General features: G+C 46.5%; 1 protein-coding gene across 2 annotated transcripts in view; it reads left to right on the top strand.

Annotated features, from left to right (window-relative positions):
* Positions 1 to 2,630: 2,630 nt before the first annotated feature.
* LOC144488715 (adenylate cyclase type 3-like) overlaps positions 2,631 to 16,456 on the top strand; it is a 73,009-nt gene continuing 59,183 nt past the window's right edge. The window contains exon 1 of one of the 2 annotated variants that reach the window (XM_078206812.1): positions 2,631 to 4,504. In XM_078206812.1, the coding sequence (XP_078062938.1) occupies positions 3,842 to 4,504 (663 nt within the window). In that variant the 5' untranslated portion in view covers positions 2,631 to 3,841. The remainder of the gene's footprint in view (positions 4,505 to 16,456) is intronic. The other variant, XM_078206813.1, reaches the window with a different exon arrangement.

The following is a 16,456-nucleotide window of genomic DNA, read 5'->3' as shown; positions in this document are numbered from 1 at the left end:
CTCTCTGTTTCTCTCTCTCTGTTTCTCTCTCTCTCTATTTCTCTCTCTCTCTGTTTCTCTCTCTCTATTTCTCTCTCTCTCTTCTCTCTGTTTTCTCTCTCTCTATTTCTCTCTCTCTCTGTTTCTCTCTCTCTGATTTCTCTCTCTCTCTATTCTCTCTCTCTCTGTCTCTCTCTCTCTCTCTTCTCTCTCTCTCTGTTTCTCTCTCTCTATTTCTCTCTCTCTCTGTTTCTCTCTCTCTGTTTCTCTCTCTCTCTTTTCTCTCTCTCTGTTTCTCTCTCTCTCTATTTCTCTCTCTCTCTCTTTCTCTCTCTCTATTCTCTCTCTCTCTGTTTCTCTCTCTCTGTTTCTCTCTCTCTCTGTTTCTCTCTCTCTCTGTTTCTCTCTCTCTCTATTTCTCTCTCTCTCTCTCTGTTTCTCTCTCTCTATTTCTCTCTCTCTCTGTTTCTCTCTCTCTATTTCTTCTCTCTCTGTTTCTCTCTCTCTATTTCTCTCTCTCTCTGTTTCTCTCTCTCTCTATTTCTCTCTCTCTCTCTCTGTTTCTCTCTCTCTCTATTTCTCTCTCTCTCTCTGTTTCTCTCTCTCTATTTCTCTCTCTCTCTGTTTCTCTCTCTCTCTCTCTCTATTTCTCTCTCTCTCTCTCTCTATTTCTCTCTCTCTGTTTCTCTCTCTCCTATTTCTCTCTCTCTCTGTTTCTCTCTCTCTCTGTTTCTCTCTCTCTCTATTTCTCTCTCTCTCTGTTTCTCTCTCTCTATTTCTCTCTCTCTCTGTTTCTCTCTCTCTCTCTCTCTCTGTTTCTCTCTCTCTCTATTTCTCTCTCTCTCTCTCTCTATTTCTCTCTCTATTTCTCTCTCTCTCTGTTTCTCTCTCTCTCTCTATTTCTCTCTCTCTCTATTTCTCTCTCTCTCTCTCTCTATTTCTCTCTCTCTATTTCTCTCTCTCTCTGTTTCTCTCTCTCTATTTCTCTCTCTCTCTGTTTCTCTCTCTCTCTATTTCTCTCTCTCTCTCTCTGTTTCTCTCTCTCTCTATTTCTCTCTCTCTCTATTTCTCTCTCTCTCTATTTCTCTCTCTCTCTCTCTGTTTCTCTCTCTCTCTATTTCTCTCTCTCTCTATTTCTCTCTCTCTATTTCTCTCTCTCTCTGTTTCTCTCTCTCTCTATTTCTCTCTCTCTCTGTTTCTCTCTCTCTCTGTTTCTCTCTCTCTCTATTTCTCTCTCTCTCTATTTCTCTCTCTCTCTATTTCTCTCTCTCTCTGTTTCTCTCTCTCTCTATTTCTCTCTCTCTCTCTCTGTTTCTCTCTCTCTCTATTTCTCTCTCTCTCTATTTCTCTCTCTCTATTCTCTCTCTCTCTCTCTGTTTCTCTCTCTCTCTATTTCTCTCTCTCTCTATTTCTCTCTCTCTATTTCTCTCTATCTCTGTTTCTCTCTCTCTCTATTTCTCTCTCTCTCTGTTTCTCTCTCTCTCTATTTCTCTCTCTCTCTGTTTCTCTCTCTCTCTGTTTCTCTCTCTCTCTATTTCTCTCTCTCTCTATTTCTCTCTCTCTCTGTTTCTCTCTCTCTCTATTTCTCTCTCTCTCTCTCTGTTTCTCTCTCTCTCTATTTCTCTCTCTCTCTATTTCTCTCTCTCTCTATTTCTCTCTCTCTCTCTGTTTCTCTCTCTCTCTATTTCTCTCTCTCTCTATTTCTCTCTCTCTATTTCTCTCTCTCTCTGTTTCTCTCTCTCTCTATTTCTCTCTCTCTCTATTTCTCTCTCTCTATTTCTCTCTCTCTCTGTTTCTTCTCTCTCTATTTCTCTCTCTCTCTATTTCTCTCTCTCTATTTCTCTCTCTCTCTGTTTCTCTCTCTCTCTATTTCTCTCTCTCTCTGTTTCTCTCTCTCTCTATTTCTCTCTCTCTCTGTTTCTCTCTCTCTGTTTCTCTCTCTCTCTGTTTCTCTCTCTCTCTATTTCTCTCTCTCTCTATTTCTCTCTCTCTCTGTTTCTCTCTCTCTGTTTCTCTCTCTCTATTCTCTCTCTCTCTATTTCTCTCTGTTTCTCTCTCTCTCTATTTCTCTCTCTCTCTATTTCTCTCTCTCTATTTCTCTCTCTCTGTTTCTCTCTCTCTATTTCTCTCTCTCTGTTTCTCTCTCTCTCTATTTCTCTCTCTCTCTATTTCTCTCTCTCTCTGTTTCTCTCTCTCTATTTCTCTCTCTCTATTTCTCTCTGTTTCTCTCTCTCTATTTCTCTCTCTCTGTTTCTCTCTCTCTCTATTTCTCTCTCTCTCTATTTCTCTCTCTCTATTTCTCTCTGTTTCTCTCTCTCTCTATTTCTCTCTCTCTCTATTTCTCTCTCTCTGTTTCTCTCTCTCTCTATTTCTCTCTCTCTCTATTTCTCTCTCTCTATTTCTCTCTGTTTCTCTCTCTCTCTATTTCTCTCTCTCTCTATTTCTCTCTCTCTATTTCTCTCTCTCTGTTTCTCTCTCTCTATTTCTCTCTCTCTGTTTCTCTCTCTCTATTTCTCTCTCTCTCTGTTTCTCTCTCTCTATTTCTCTCTCTCTCTGTTTCTCTCTCTCTATTTCTCTCTCTCTCTATTTCTCTCTCTCTCTGTTTCTCTCTCTCTCTATTTCTCTCTCTCTCTGTTTCTCTCTCTCTCTGTTTCTCTCTCTCTATTCCTCTCTCTCTCACTCCCTCTCTCCGGGTTTTCTCTCGGTTTTTTGCCGCTTTCTGGAGCCGGGGCCGCGGGCGGAGGATCCGGGGATTCGGGGCCGCCTCTCGGAGCCTCTCCCCCGGCCCAGAGCCGCCACTCGCCCCCCGGGAGCCCCGGAGCCGCCGCGGCGGAGAGGCCGGAGCCGGGAACCGGACACCGAGAGCCGGGAACCCGCCGGAGCGGGGAGCGGGAGCCCGGGAACCGAGAGCGGGGAGTCCGGGGGCTGCGGCACCGTGAGGAGAGTCCGAAGCCCGAGCCACTGACCAGCACAGGCTGTCCGGAGCCACTGACCATCGCTGAGTGTCCGGAGCCACTGACCATCGCCGAGTGTCCGGAGCCGCTGACCATCTCCAAGTGTCCGGAGCCACTGACCATCGCTGAGTGTCCGGAGCCACTGACCATCGCTGAGTGTCCGGAGCCACTGACCATCGCCGAGTGTCCGGAGCCGCTGACCATCTCCAAGTGTCCGGAGCCACTGACCATCGCTGAGTGTCCGGAGCCACTGACCATCGCTGAGTGTCCGGAGCCACTGACCATCGCTGAGTGTCCGGAGCCACTGACCATCGCTGAGTGTCCGGAGCCACTGACCATCACTGAGTGTCCGGAGCCACTGACCATCCCTGGGTGTCCGGAGCCACTGACCATCACTGAGTGTCCGGAGCCACTGACCATCGCCGAGTGTCCGGAGCTGCTGACCATCGCCAAGTGTCCGGAGCCACTGACCAGCACGGGCTGTCTGGAGCCACTGACCATCACCGAGTGTCCAGAGCCACTGACGATCACCAAGTGTCCGGAGCCACTGACCATCGTTGAGTGACCGGATCCACTGACCATCACCGAGTATCCCGAGCCACTGACCGTCTCGGAGTGTCCAGATCCAGACTGTCCATTCCAGTACCAATTGGTAGCAGAGTGGGCATGAACTGTCCATCACCAATTGTCCATCACTAACTGTCCAGCCAGTTATCAGTTGCCTGGCAGAGTGAACACTGACTGCCCTGCCCTGCACTGACTTCCAGCACCCACTGTCCAGCCTGGCACCCTTAATATCAAGTTGTCCATGATTCATTGGTGCTGGACAACTGGACAATAATTTGCACAAGACGCTGTCAGGAGCAGGGTGGAGACCATCTCATCCCAGAGAGGTTGGCAGCGTCACCATGCCCAGGAACCGCGCCTTCTCAGAACCTGAATACTCCGCAGAGTGTTCCATCAGTCTTCCCTCGGACCCTGAGCAGGCTGTAGAGAGGAGTCGGGACGTGACCGTCCGCAGCTCTGGCTGCTGTTTGTGTCTCCCCCGTTTCATGAGACTGACCTTTGTCCCTGAATCTCTGGAGAATCTATACCAGACTTACTTCCGCCGTCAGCGACACGAGACCCTCCTGGTGCTGGTGGTCTTTGCTGCACTCTTCGACTGTTACGTCATTGTGACCTGCGCGGTTCTGTACTCCCGCGACAAGCTGGCTTCTCTCCTGGTGACCGGAGTCGGATTGGCTGCCCATCTCCTCCTTTTTGTCCTGTGTAGGTTTGGGCTTCTCCCAGACAGAATCTCCCAGAAGGTCATTCCGTACACCCTCTGGATCCTCATCGCTGCTCAGATCTTTTCCTACCTTGGCTTGAACTTCTCACACTCCCATGAAGCCAGTGATACTGTGGGCTGGCAAGCTTTCTTTGCCTTTTCCTTCTTTATCACCCTCCCACTCCAGCTGACCCCCATTGTCCTCATCACCAGCATCACCTGTGGGATTCACACCCTTGTTCTGGGGGTCACCATTGCACAACAACAGCAGAACCAGATGGACAGCACAGCCCTGGCACAGCAGGTACAGTGAGGGCCTTTCTGTGGGATGTCAGGGTGCACTGTATGTCTGGGGGGCTAGGATTTCGGGGACCTGGGATCTCGGGGTGCACTGTACATCCGGCGAGCTGGGATCTAAGGATGCTGGGATCTCGGGTTGCTGGGATCTCGGGGTGCACTGTATGTGGGAGGGTGAAGGGAGGATGCGATATTGGATCTCCTATTGAGAAATGAGTTAGGGCAGGTGATGGATGTGAGTGTGAGGGAACACTTTGGATCCAGTGATCACAATGCCATTAGTTTCAACCTGATCATGGATAAGGATAGATCTGGTCCTCGGGTTGAAGTTCTGAACTGGAAAAAGGCCAAATTTGATGAAATGAGAAGGGATCTGGGAAGTGTGGATTGGCACAGGCTGTTCTCTGGTAAGGATGTAAATGGAAAGTGGGAGGCCTTCAAAGGAGAAATTTTGAGAGTGCAGAGTTTGAATGTTCCTGTCAGGATTAAAGGCAAAGTAAATCGAAATAAGGAACCTTGGTTCTCGAGGGAGATTGTAACACTGATTAAGAGGAAGAGAGAGATGTATGAAATGTACAAGCAGCAAGGAACAGATCAGATGTCGAGGAGTATAAAAAGTGCAAGAAGCTACTTAAGAGGGAAATCAGGAGGGCTAAAAGAAGACATGAGGTTGCTTCGGCAGACAGAGTGAAGGAAAATCCAAAGAGCTTCTATAGGTATGTTAGGAGCAAAAGGATAGTGAGAGATAAAATTGGTCCTCTTGAAGACCAGAGTGGTAGGCTGTGTATGGAACCAAAAGAGATGGGGGAGATACTAAATGTTTTTTTTGCATCCGTATTTACTGAGGAGACGGACATGGAGTCTACGGAAATAGGGCAAACAGGTAGGGAGGTCATGGAACCTTTACAGATTAAAGGGGAGGAGGTGCTCGCTGTCTTGAGGCAAATTAGAGTGGATAAATCCCCAGGACCAGACAGGGTATTCCCACGGACCTTGAGGGAAGCTAGTGTTGAACTTGCAGGGGCCCTGGCAGACATATTTAAAATGTCAGTATTCACGGGGAAGGTGCCGGATGATTGGAGGGTGGCTCATGTTGTTCCAAAAAGGTTCCAAAAGAAATCCGGGAAATTATCGGCCTGTAAGTTTGACGTCGGTGGTGGGCAAGTTATTGGAAGGTGTGATAAGGGATAGGATCTACAAATATTTGGATAGACAGGGACTTATTAGGGAGAGTCAACATGGCTTTGTGCATGGTAGGTCATGTTTGACCAATCTATTAGAGTTTTTCGAGGAGGTTACCAGGAAAGTGGATGAAGGGAAGGCGGTGGATGTTGTCTCCCTGGATTTCAGCAAGGCCTTTGACAAGGTCCCTCATGGGAGGTTAGTTAGGAAGGTTCAGTCGCTAGGTATACATGGGGAGGTAGTAAATTGGATTAGACACTGGCTCAATGGAAGAAGCCAGAGAGTGGTTGTGGAGGATTGCTTCTCTGAGTGGAGGCCTGTGACTAGTGGTGTGCCGCAGGGATTGGTGTTGGGTCCATTGTTGTTTGTCATCTATATCAATGATCTGGATGATAATGTGGTAAATTGGATCAGCAAGTTTGCTGATGGTACAAAGATTGGAGGTGTAGTGGACAGTGAGGAAGGTTTTCAAAGCTTGCAGAGGGATTTGGACCAACTAGAAAAATGGGCTGAAAAATGGCAAATGGAATTTAATGCAGACAAGTGTGAGATATTGCACATTGGAAGGACAAACCAAAGTAGAACGTACAGGGTAAATGGTAGGACTTTGAAGAGTGCAGTTGAACAGAGGGATCTGGGAATACAGGTACAGAATTCCCTAAAAGTGACGTCACAGGTGGATAGGGTCGTAAAGAGTGCCTTTGGTACATTGGCCTTTATAAATTGGAGTATCGAGTATAAAAGTTGGAGTGTTATGGTAAGGTTATATAATGATGTGGAGATGCCGGCGTTGGACTGGGGTAAGCACAGTAAGAAGTCTCACAACACCAGGTTAAAGTCCAACAGGTTTATTTGGTAGCAAATACCATAAGCTTTCGGAGCACAGCTCCTTCGTCAGATGGAGTGGATATCTGTTCTCCAACAGTGCACAGACACAGAAATCAAGTTACTGTAACTTGATTTCTGTGTCTGTGCACTGTTGGAGAACAGATATCCATTCCATCTGACGAAGGAGCTGTGCTCCGAAAGCTTATGGTATTTGCTACCAAATAAACCTGTTGGACTTTAACCTGGTGTTGTGAGACTTCTTACCAAGATTATATAAGGCATTGGTGAGGCCAAATTTGGAGTATTGTGTACAGTTTTGGTCACCTAGTTACAGGAAGGATGTAAATAAGGTTGAAAGAGTACAGAGAAGGTTCACAAGGATGTTGCCGGGACTTGAGAAGCTGAGTTACAGAGAGAGATTGAATAGGTTGGGGCTTTATTCCCTGGAGCGTATAAGATTGAAGGGAGATTTGGTAGAGGTGTATAAGATTTTGATGGGTATAGATAGAGTGAATGCAAGCAGGCTTTTTCCACTGAGGCTAGGGGAGAAAAAAAACCAGAGGGCATGGGTTAAGGGTGAAAGGAGAAAAGTTTAAAGGGAATATTAGGGGGGGCTTCTTCACGCAGAGAGTGGTGGGAGTGTGGAATGAGCTGCCGGATAAAGTGGTAAATGCGGGGTCATTTTAACATTTAAGAAAAACTTGGACGGGTTCATGGATGAGAGGGGTGTGGAGGGATATGGTCCAAGTGCAGGTCAGTGGGACGAGGCAAAAAATGGTTCGGCACAGACAAGAAGGGCCAAAAGGCCTGTTTCTGAGCTGTAATTTTCTATGGTTCTATGGTTCTAAGAGGTGTGGGGAGGGTGTGGGGAGGGTGGAGGGTGGGGGGTGTGGAGTGGGTGGGGGGTGTGGGGAGGGTGGGAGGTGTGGAGTGGGTGGGGGGTGGGGGGTGTGGAGTGGGTGGGGGGTGTGGGGGAGGGCTGGTTGTTTCTGATCTCCGGGATCACTGGAGCGTCAGTTTGACCTGATTCAATGTGTTTCTGGGTTAAATGTGTTAATATTCTGAGTGTGTGCGATCACAGACGTGGCTTCACTCTGGGCCTGATCCGTAACTTGTGCAAAGATTTACAAAGAAAAGCCTGTGAAATAATGGCCAGTGTGTGTTCTTAGACCTGCTGCCGTACTGAGCCAATCAGATTAGGATAGACGCAGGATGTTTGGCCTGCAGAGTGAGTGCTCTCCGTGTGTGAGGAATCTCCAGGATAATATTGAGTCAATCTTCCCCCAGCGTGGGAATATTCTGAGCTCCCAAATCCCTCTCCAAGCCCATCTTCCTCGGTACTCCACTTTCAAACCCTCCAATCAGTTCCCCCCACTCCCCTCCTCACCCACCTCCTTCCCCATCGCACCCCCTCTCCCCACCCCCCTCACCTCCCCAACCCCCTCACCTACCCCTCCTCCCCCCAACCCCTACTCTCGCCCACATGCCCACCTCCCCCCACCCCTCTCCTCTCACCCACATGTCCACCTCCCCACCCCCTCCTCTCGCCCACTTCCTTCCTCACCCCCCCCCCACCCCACCACCAAGCTAACTGAAGCAGCTTTAAAATCACAAATGAGATCAAATGTGAACTTGACTAAGATAAGCTCACCGTCCCTCATCCTCCTCCACCTGTCTGCAGACTTTGACATGGTTGACCAAAGCTCTCTGCCTCTGCCCTGAGATCCAGCTGGTGGGACTGCTCTCACCTCGTTCATTTCCACTGGCTTCTCTCTTCCTCCTCCACACCCTTACCTCTGGTGTCCCCAACAGTCTATTCTCAATCGTGGTTTTCTACCCATTGTGAAGACAGGGCTCTTGACCGCATCCAACCCAGCCCCAGACCACTGCTCTCAACCCCTCCCCTCCCTCCCAGAACCAGGATAGGGTCCCCCTGCTCCTCAATTTTCACCCCAACAGCCTCCGCATTCAAAGGATCATCCTCCGCCATTTCTGCCAATTCCAGCATGATGCCGCCACTCAACACATCTTCCCCTCACTCCCCCTGTCAGCATTCCGCAGGGACCACTCTCTCCGGGACACCCTGGTCCACTCCTCCATCACACCCAACACCTCACCCCTGCCCATGGCACCTTCCAATGCAATCGCAGAAGGTGCAGCGCCTGCCCCTTTACCTCCTTCCGTCCCAGGTCCTAAACACCCCTCTCAGATGAAGCAGAGCTTCACATGCATCTCCTTCAATCTGGTTTATTGCATTCGCTGCTCCCAATGTGGTCTCCTCTACATCGGAGAGACCAAATGCAGACTGGGTGAGCGCTTTGTTGAACACCTTCGATCCGTCTGCAAGCAGGACCCAGATCGTTCTGTTGCTTACCACCTCCACAGCATCCTGCTCTCCTGTCCACATGTCCGTCCTTGGCCTTTTGCAATGTTCCAGTGAACCCAAATGCAAACTGGGGGAACAGCATCTCATCTTCCAATTGGGCACTTTCGGCCTTCCGGACTCAACATTGAGTTCAACAACTTCAGAGCGTGAACTCTCCCCCCCACCTTCACCCTATTTCCATTTGTTTTGTTTCATTTCTTCTTTTCATCTCAGTCATCCATTTTTATCATCCTTCTTTCTCTCTTTAACTTTTCCACTTTCTCCATTCCCGATCGCCACCTGCGAGTCCCCCCATCTCCCGCCTCGCTAATGAAATTACAGGAGTGGATAAGCATGTGGAACCCAAACTTATTATTTCGTTAGAAATTTAACATCCCCAGAAGTTTTTTGACCAGCTTGCAACATTGGTAAAGGAACCTTATAGCCCCAGACCGTCTATCATTATGTAGTCTTATAGGGTTAACTCTGCTGTAAGGGACCAGCAGAGACAATTGTGATGTACATAGCAAGACTAAGGAAATTTGCAGAGCCATGAGAATTTGGATCATTGCTGCGAGACGTGCTGCAAGATCGATTAGTTTGCGGCATTAATAACATAAATATTCCTCTGGAGAAAGCCATGCAAATAGTTCAAGTGGTGAGAACCATAGAATCTATGGAGACAGGGCCTTTTGCCGACCAAAATGCCCATCTAAGCTAACCCCATTTGTCCCATATCCCTCTAAACCTTTCCTATCCGTGTATCTGCCTTTTTAAATGTTGTCAATTGGTTGAGAGTGCTCCTGAGTTACGGTGCGTGCCACAAGAGGTGTATCAAATCTGGCGCTAAACATTTGCAATGTGGGAAGGCAGAAAGAGACTGAGCAGTAACTCACTGAATAAGGTGGAGACAGAAACAAAGTGTCAACTTCTTAGAAATGCGGATGAATTCTCGAGGTGCGGGGCAGATCACCCCCAGGGAAGTTGTAAATTTCGGGATCCTATCTGTTTTGGCTGCAATTGAAGAGGCCACATCTGAATTAAATGCTGAGCCAAACACAACGCACCTGGATGGACTTCAGAGCATAATTTAGAACATGATTCAGAAGAGGAGTCTGAAATGTAACAATTGAATCATGTTAAGATGAGGAGATGGACTCCTATTGTAATAGTATCCCTGGTAAACGGGTGGCCACTAAGCATGGAAGTGGATACTGGTGGCTGTCTTACCATCGTAGGGAAGCAGACAATTAAATACCTTCATGGCAGAATTAAATCCCTCAAGTTAAGTAATATAACAGTTAGATTGGCCACATATACCGAGGAAACCCGAAAGGCTTTTGGGACTACATCCACACCAGCAACTTATCAACACCAGTCTACTCAACTACCGATCGCTATTGCGAAAGGCGAGGGGCCTAGTCTCATAGGACATGATTGGCTATGTCAGATAAACTCAGTGGATGGACAGGTTCAGTGTAATTAATGGCAGTTTACAAGAAGTTTTTAAAAAATACCCCAAGGTCTTTCATGATGGATTCAGGGCGTCAAGGCGATCATCTACATAAATTCAGACGCTCCCCTCAAATTCCATAGAGCTCGTCCTGTGCCGTACATCAAAAAATCACAGCCGATAAATGTTTGGAAAAATGAGGAGTCACAAGGCCAGTGCAGTTTTCTGAATGCGCCGCCCCCATTGTCCCCATGCTGAAACTGGACAGAACAGTCTGCATTTATGGGGACCTTCCAATCAAACAGCCAAACTGGACATGTGTCCAATTCCAAAGATTGAGGATCTTTATGCAAAGCGAGCAGGAGGCCGAATCCAGGAGCCTTGCCTGACAACAATTGGTGTTGGATCAGGATCCAGAAGTGTTTATTTCAATACAATCATTTTGGTTCGATTTATTATTGTTACGTGTATTAACATACAGTGAAAAATATTGTTTCTTGCGCGCTATATAGACAAAGCATACCGTTCATAGAGAAGGAAAGGAGAGAGTGGAGAATGTAGTGTTACAGTCACAGTTAGGGTGTAGAGAAAGATCAACTTAATGCAAGGTAGGTGCAGTGTGTTTACGGGTGTCGCAGTGCCACAAGAAATTGCGTTAGCCCTAATGACGAATCCAGAGAGAGACAGTCCTGTTCAGAGTAAAGCAGGTGGTTTTCCATGGATGGCACTTTGACAAGTCAGACCAATTCAAACCTTTCCAGCTGTGAGTAATTATTCAATGCTCACCCAAGTCAGACCAAAAGATGCTCACCAGATGTTATAAGCATTATAAACAATGCCAACTGCAACAAACACTTCATCTCACTGGCACCCATGAGAGTGGCCTGGCCAACCTTGGGCAGGGTTACATGTGGATTTCACAGGTCCCTTTATTGTCGATGTCTCTGATAATACTGTGCTATTTAGATATAATTTATGTAACGTGGGGTTGCTTTAAGAGGAAATATTTTGTTACAAGAGTTGATTTGTCTGGTAAACATGCAGCACGCGTTAAGAACACAGACTAATGACGGGTTTTAGCGAATGCATTTGTCATTACTTCATTCCTCTGAGGTTTCAGAGTAGAGTTTTGATTAGTTGATTGACAGAGACAGAATTAACGTTAATGTTTCGTTATTAGGCTGACATTAACACTGTAATGAAGTTACTGTGAAAATCCCCTTCATGTGATTAATGGGAGGAGCTAAACTTGCAGGAAAGAAAGGTTTGAGATTCATTTTAAATTAAAAGCAGTTTCTGCCTGGACTGCCAGGAGAAACGGGTGTCTCTGTTTCTAGCCGCGGAGGTGTTCTGAAAGCTCGAGGACTGTTAGCCGAACACAAGCAAGTTTTGTTAACTAATTATAAAGGGAGATTGAAGTCTTCGTGGGACTGCAGGGGGTGAGGTCCTTAAAACGGTTACTGTCACTAAAGAGGTGGTGCTGGGTAGGCTAATGGGACTAAAGGTAGACAAGTCCCCGGGCCCGGATGGAATGCATCCCAGGGTACTGAAAGAAATGGCAGAAGTAATAGCAGATGCGTTGGTCGTAATTTATCAAAATTCGCTGGACTCTGGGGAAGTGCCGGCTGATTGGACGCGACTGTTTAAAAAAGGAGGTAGACAAAAGGTGGGTAACTACAGGCCGGTTAGCTTAACATCCGTAGTTGGGAAATTGCTGGAATCCATCATTAAAGAAGAAATAGAATCATAGAATCCCTACAGTACAGAAAGAGGCCATTCGGCCCATCGAGTCTGCACCGACCACAATCCCACCCAGGCCCTACCCCCATATCCCTACATATTTTATCCATTAATCCCTCTAACCTACGCATCTCAGATCACTAAGGGGCAATTTCTAGCATGGCCAATCCACCTAACCCGCACATCTTTGGACTGTGGGAGGAAACCGGAGCACCCGGAGGAAACCCACGCAGACACGAGGAGAATGTGCAAACTCCACACAGACAGTGACCCAAGCCGGGAATCGAACCCAGGTCCCTGGAGCTGTGAAGCCGCAGTGCTAACCACTGTGCTACCGTGCCGCCCTAGCAGGACGCCTGGAAGAAAATGGTTCGATCAAGCAGACGCAGCATGGATTCATGAAGGGAAAGTCATGTTTGACGAATTTAGTGGATTTTTATGAAGATGTAACGAGTGCAGTTGACAGAGGGGAACCGGTGGATGTGGTGTTTTTAGATTTCCAGAATGCGTTCGATAAGGTGCCTCACAAAAGGTTGCTGCAGAAGATTAAGGTACACGGAGTTGGGGGTAAAGTGTTAGCGTGGATTGAGGATTGGCTATCTAACAGAAAGCAGAGAGTCGGAATAAATGGGTGCTTTTCTGGTTGGCAGTTGGTGACTAGTGGCGTGCTGCAGGGATCGGTGCTGGGGCCTCAACTGTTTACCATATACATCGACGATCTAGAGGAGAGGACCGAGTGTAGGGTAACAAAGTTTGCGGATGATACAAAGATGAGTGGGAAAGCAAATTGCGTGGAGGATGCGGAAAGTCTGCAGAGAGATTTGGATAGGCTAAGTGAGTGGGCGAGGATCTGGCAGATGGAATATAACGTTGACAAGTGTGAGGTTATCCACTTTGGAAGGAATAATAGTAAAATGGACTATTATTTAAATGGTGAAAAATTACAACATGCTACTGTGCAGAGGGACCTGGGGGTCCTTGGGCATGAATCGCAAAAACTCAGTTTGCAGGTGCAGCAGGTGATCAAGAAGGCAAATGGAATGTTGGCCTTTATCGCGAAGGGGATGGAGTATAAAAGCAGGGAGGTCTTGCTGCAATTGTACAAGGCACTGGTGAGGCCGCAACTAGAGTACTGTGTGCAATTTTGGTCCCCTTATTTGCGAAAGGATATATTGGCCTTGGAGGGAGTACAGAGCAGGTTCACCAGGTTGATACCGGAGATGAGGGGTGTAGCTTATGAGGAGAGATTGGGTAGATTGGGCCTGTACTCGTTGGAGTTTAGAAGGCTGAGGGGAGATCTTATAGAGACATATAAGATAATGAAGGGGCTAGACAGGGTAGAGGCAGAGAGATTCTTTCCACTTAGAAAGGAAACAAGAACTAGAGGACACAGCCTCAAAATAAGGGGGAGTCAGTTTAGAACAGAGTTGAGGAGGAATTTTTTCTCTCAGAGGGTAGTGAATCTCTGGAATTCTCTGCCCACTGAAGCAGTGGAGGCTTCCTCGTTAAATATGTTTAAGTCACAGGTAGATAGATTTCTGATCAATAAGGGAATTAAGGGTTATGGGGAGCGGGCGGGTAAGTGGAACTAAACCACGATCAGATCAGCCATGATCTTATTGAATGGCGGGGCAGGCTCGAGGGGCTAGATGGCCTACTCCTGCTCCTATTTCTTATGTTCGTAAGTCTATAAGAGGAACTCGACGATAAGTTAGCATTCGAAATAGTATCTTGTCATGTTTATATATTGTTCAATTGTTAAAAGTTAAGCTAATTTCTTATGTTCTTATTTGTTGCAATTAAACTGCGTTGTTAAATAAAATTTGTTTTGATAAAAGCTCATTGGTTTGTCAGTAGAGTGAAACATCCTACCCCCATATTAATGCCAAAATAGAAAATTTGGGGTATCTCGTCTGACCTCACAATATACCTTGGGGTTTGTGATCTGGTATATGAACAGGAATTGGGGGCTGGAGTGGGATTAAAAGTTATAAGACAGTGAGAGTTGAGGAAATAGTTTTTTTTCAGGTGTTGCAGTTGATTAGTTTAAATAGGGAATGCTTTGTGGAAAAATGACTTTCAAAGATTTCCTGGGTGATTAAAACGACACTTTTGGATTTGACGGAGCAGTTGGCAGTGCCACCATGCCACTGTGCCTAAAGGGGCAAGGAAGGTGGAGGTAATCTCGGTGGTAGCTCAGCTGCTATATTTGCCAAAGACACAATTGGAATCATTGGAATTGGCTAGAATTCAATTACAAAAAGAATTCAAACAGTTTGAGTTGCAACATGAAGAAGAATTGAAGCAGGTGCAACAGGAAAAAGAATTGAGACAACTTGAACACGCAAAGAAATTGAGACAGTTTGAATTGCAATGAAAAGAAAGAGTGAGAGCTGAGGGAAGGAGAGACAGTAGCCCTGGCAGGAAAAAGAGAAAGCATTAGAACTTTTAGTTTATAAAGTTTATTTATTTATTAGCCACAAATAGACTTACATTAACACTGCAATAAAGTTACTATAAAATTCCCCGAGTTGCCACACTCCGGCGCCTGTTCGGGTACACTGAGGGAAAATTTAGCGTGGCCAATGCACCTAACCAACATGTCTTTCAGACTGTGGGAGGAAACCGGAGCACCCGGAGGAAACCCACGCAGACACGGAGAGAATGTGCTGACTCCGCATAGACAGTGACCCAAGCTGAGAATCAAACCTGGGTCCCTGGTGCTGTGAGGCAGCAGGGCTAACCACTATGCCACCGCACCACTTCTGGAAGTAGAAAGAAAACTTCAACTTGAAATGATAGGAGTGCCAAAAGGTTAAAACTGCAAGATTGGCAGCAGAAATGGCAGATGGTTTTGTATTGGTTCATAAATCAAGGTTTGGGTTTTGACATCAATTTCAATCTAAGGGGCAGAAACTGGGGAAAAGAGAAATCCTGAGGTGGTAAAGGAGATCGTGTTGGAGATAATAAGGATAGTTTAGCTCAGATTAAAAAGGAAACGTGAGGGTGGAAGAAAAATAAGAAACTTTAGATGTTTTCATCGTAATAACGTTAGACACACAAAGTCGCAGTGTTGCTTTTTTTAAGTCTTAGTGTTGTCTTAAGAAAAGCACTGGAAAGACAAACATAGTAAAGTAGGATAATTCAATGGTGTTTGTTAAAGTGGTAAAGGAAACCATGGCTGAAGCTAAAGAGATGCAAAAAAAATGTACAGCCTGGTCAGGGGTTGGTAGATAAGCAAGTGCCAGATATCTTTAAATAATTTATTTATGGGGTAAGGTTTACTCATGTGTACCAGGAGGAGTAGGTAAAGAGGTTAAGTTTTTAAGGGGTACAGGATCAAGTCAATTTTTAATGATGAAGATGAGGAGATATGTCTTTCATAAGGAGTATTGCCAGAAGAGGTGGAAATATGTGAAATTACTGGCGAAAAGGTTAGCATTCCGTTGTGTGAGGTCGGGTTGGAGGAGAGTCCATTGAAAAGTGGTAGTAGGGGTAGTGGCGAAATTACTTTTTTCAGGGTATAGTTTATCCTGGGTTACGATACAGCTGGATCATAGGTGGGAGTGATGTCTACTGTGGCTAAAAAGCCAGCAGAAAATCCAACAACTGAGGTGTTGCAGGAAGCATATCCTGGGAATTTTCCTGACTGTCTGGGAACAAGGTCACAAAGCCACAGGTTGAGACAACAGGAAAAGAAATCAAAGAGTAAAGATAAGGAAGCTGAGGTTCGGTTATAGAATCATAGAATCATAGAAACCCTACAGTGCAGAAAGAGGCCATTCGGCCCATCGAGTCTGCACCGATCACAATCCCACCCAGGCCCTACCCCCACATATTCACCCCGCTAATCCCTCTAACCTACGCATCTCAGGACTAAGGGGCAATTTTAGCATGGCCAATCAACCCAACCCGCACATCTTTGGACTGTGGGAGGAAACCGGAGCACCCGGAGGAAACCCACGCAGACACGAGGAGAATGTGCAAACTCCACACAGACAGTGACCCAAGCCGGGAATCGAACCCAGGTCCCTGGAGCTGTGAAGCAGCAGTGCTAACCACTGTGCTACCGTGCCGCTCGTAGAGACAATCTTTGACCAGATGGTTGATAAAGAACAAGAACTATGAAGAGCTAGTGATTAGTTACAAATCTCAGATAATAAAGGCACGAATGGAGGCAGATGAGTGCAGTGTGAAATCGGTGAAGGCAGAGAAGAAGAACAAGTTAATAGCCAACTATGTGAATTAGTAAAGTGAGAGGTGGGGAGACAGTTGCAAGAAAAGTTGACTGATTTGGAACCTGCTCCTGAGTTGTTGAAATTAACTGAGCATCAACTACAGAAGCATCAACAGCAACTCAACATCTATGGGAAGAAAAATGCAGATCAGTC

Source organism: Mustelus asterias, unplaced genomic scaffold (assembly GCF_964213995.1).
Source record: "Mustelus asterias unplaced genomic scaffold, sMusAst1.hap1.1 HAP1_SCAFFOLD_1802, whole genome shotgun sequence".
Taxonomy (NCBI): Eukaryota; Metazoa; Chordata; class Chondrichthyes; order Carcharhiniformes; family Triakidae; genus Mustelus; species Mustelus asterias.
The sequence above is the reverse complement of the archived record's forward strand: the minus strand, read 5'-3'. Positions and strand labels throughout refer to the sequence as shown.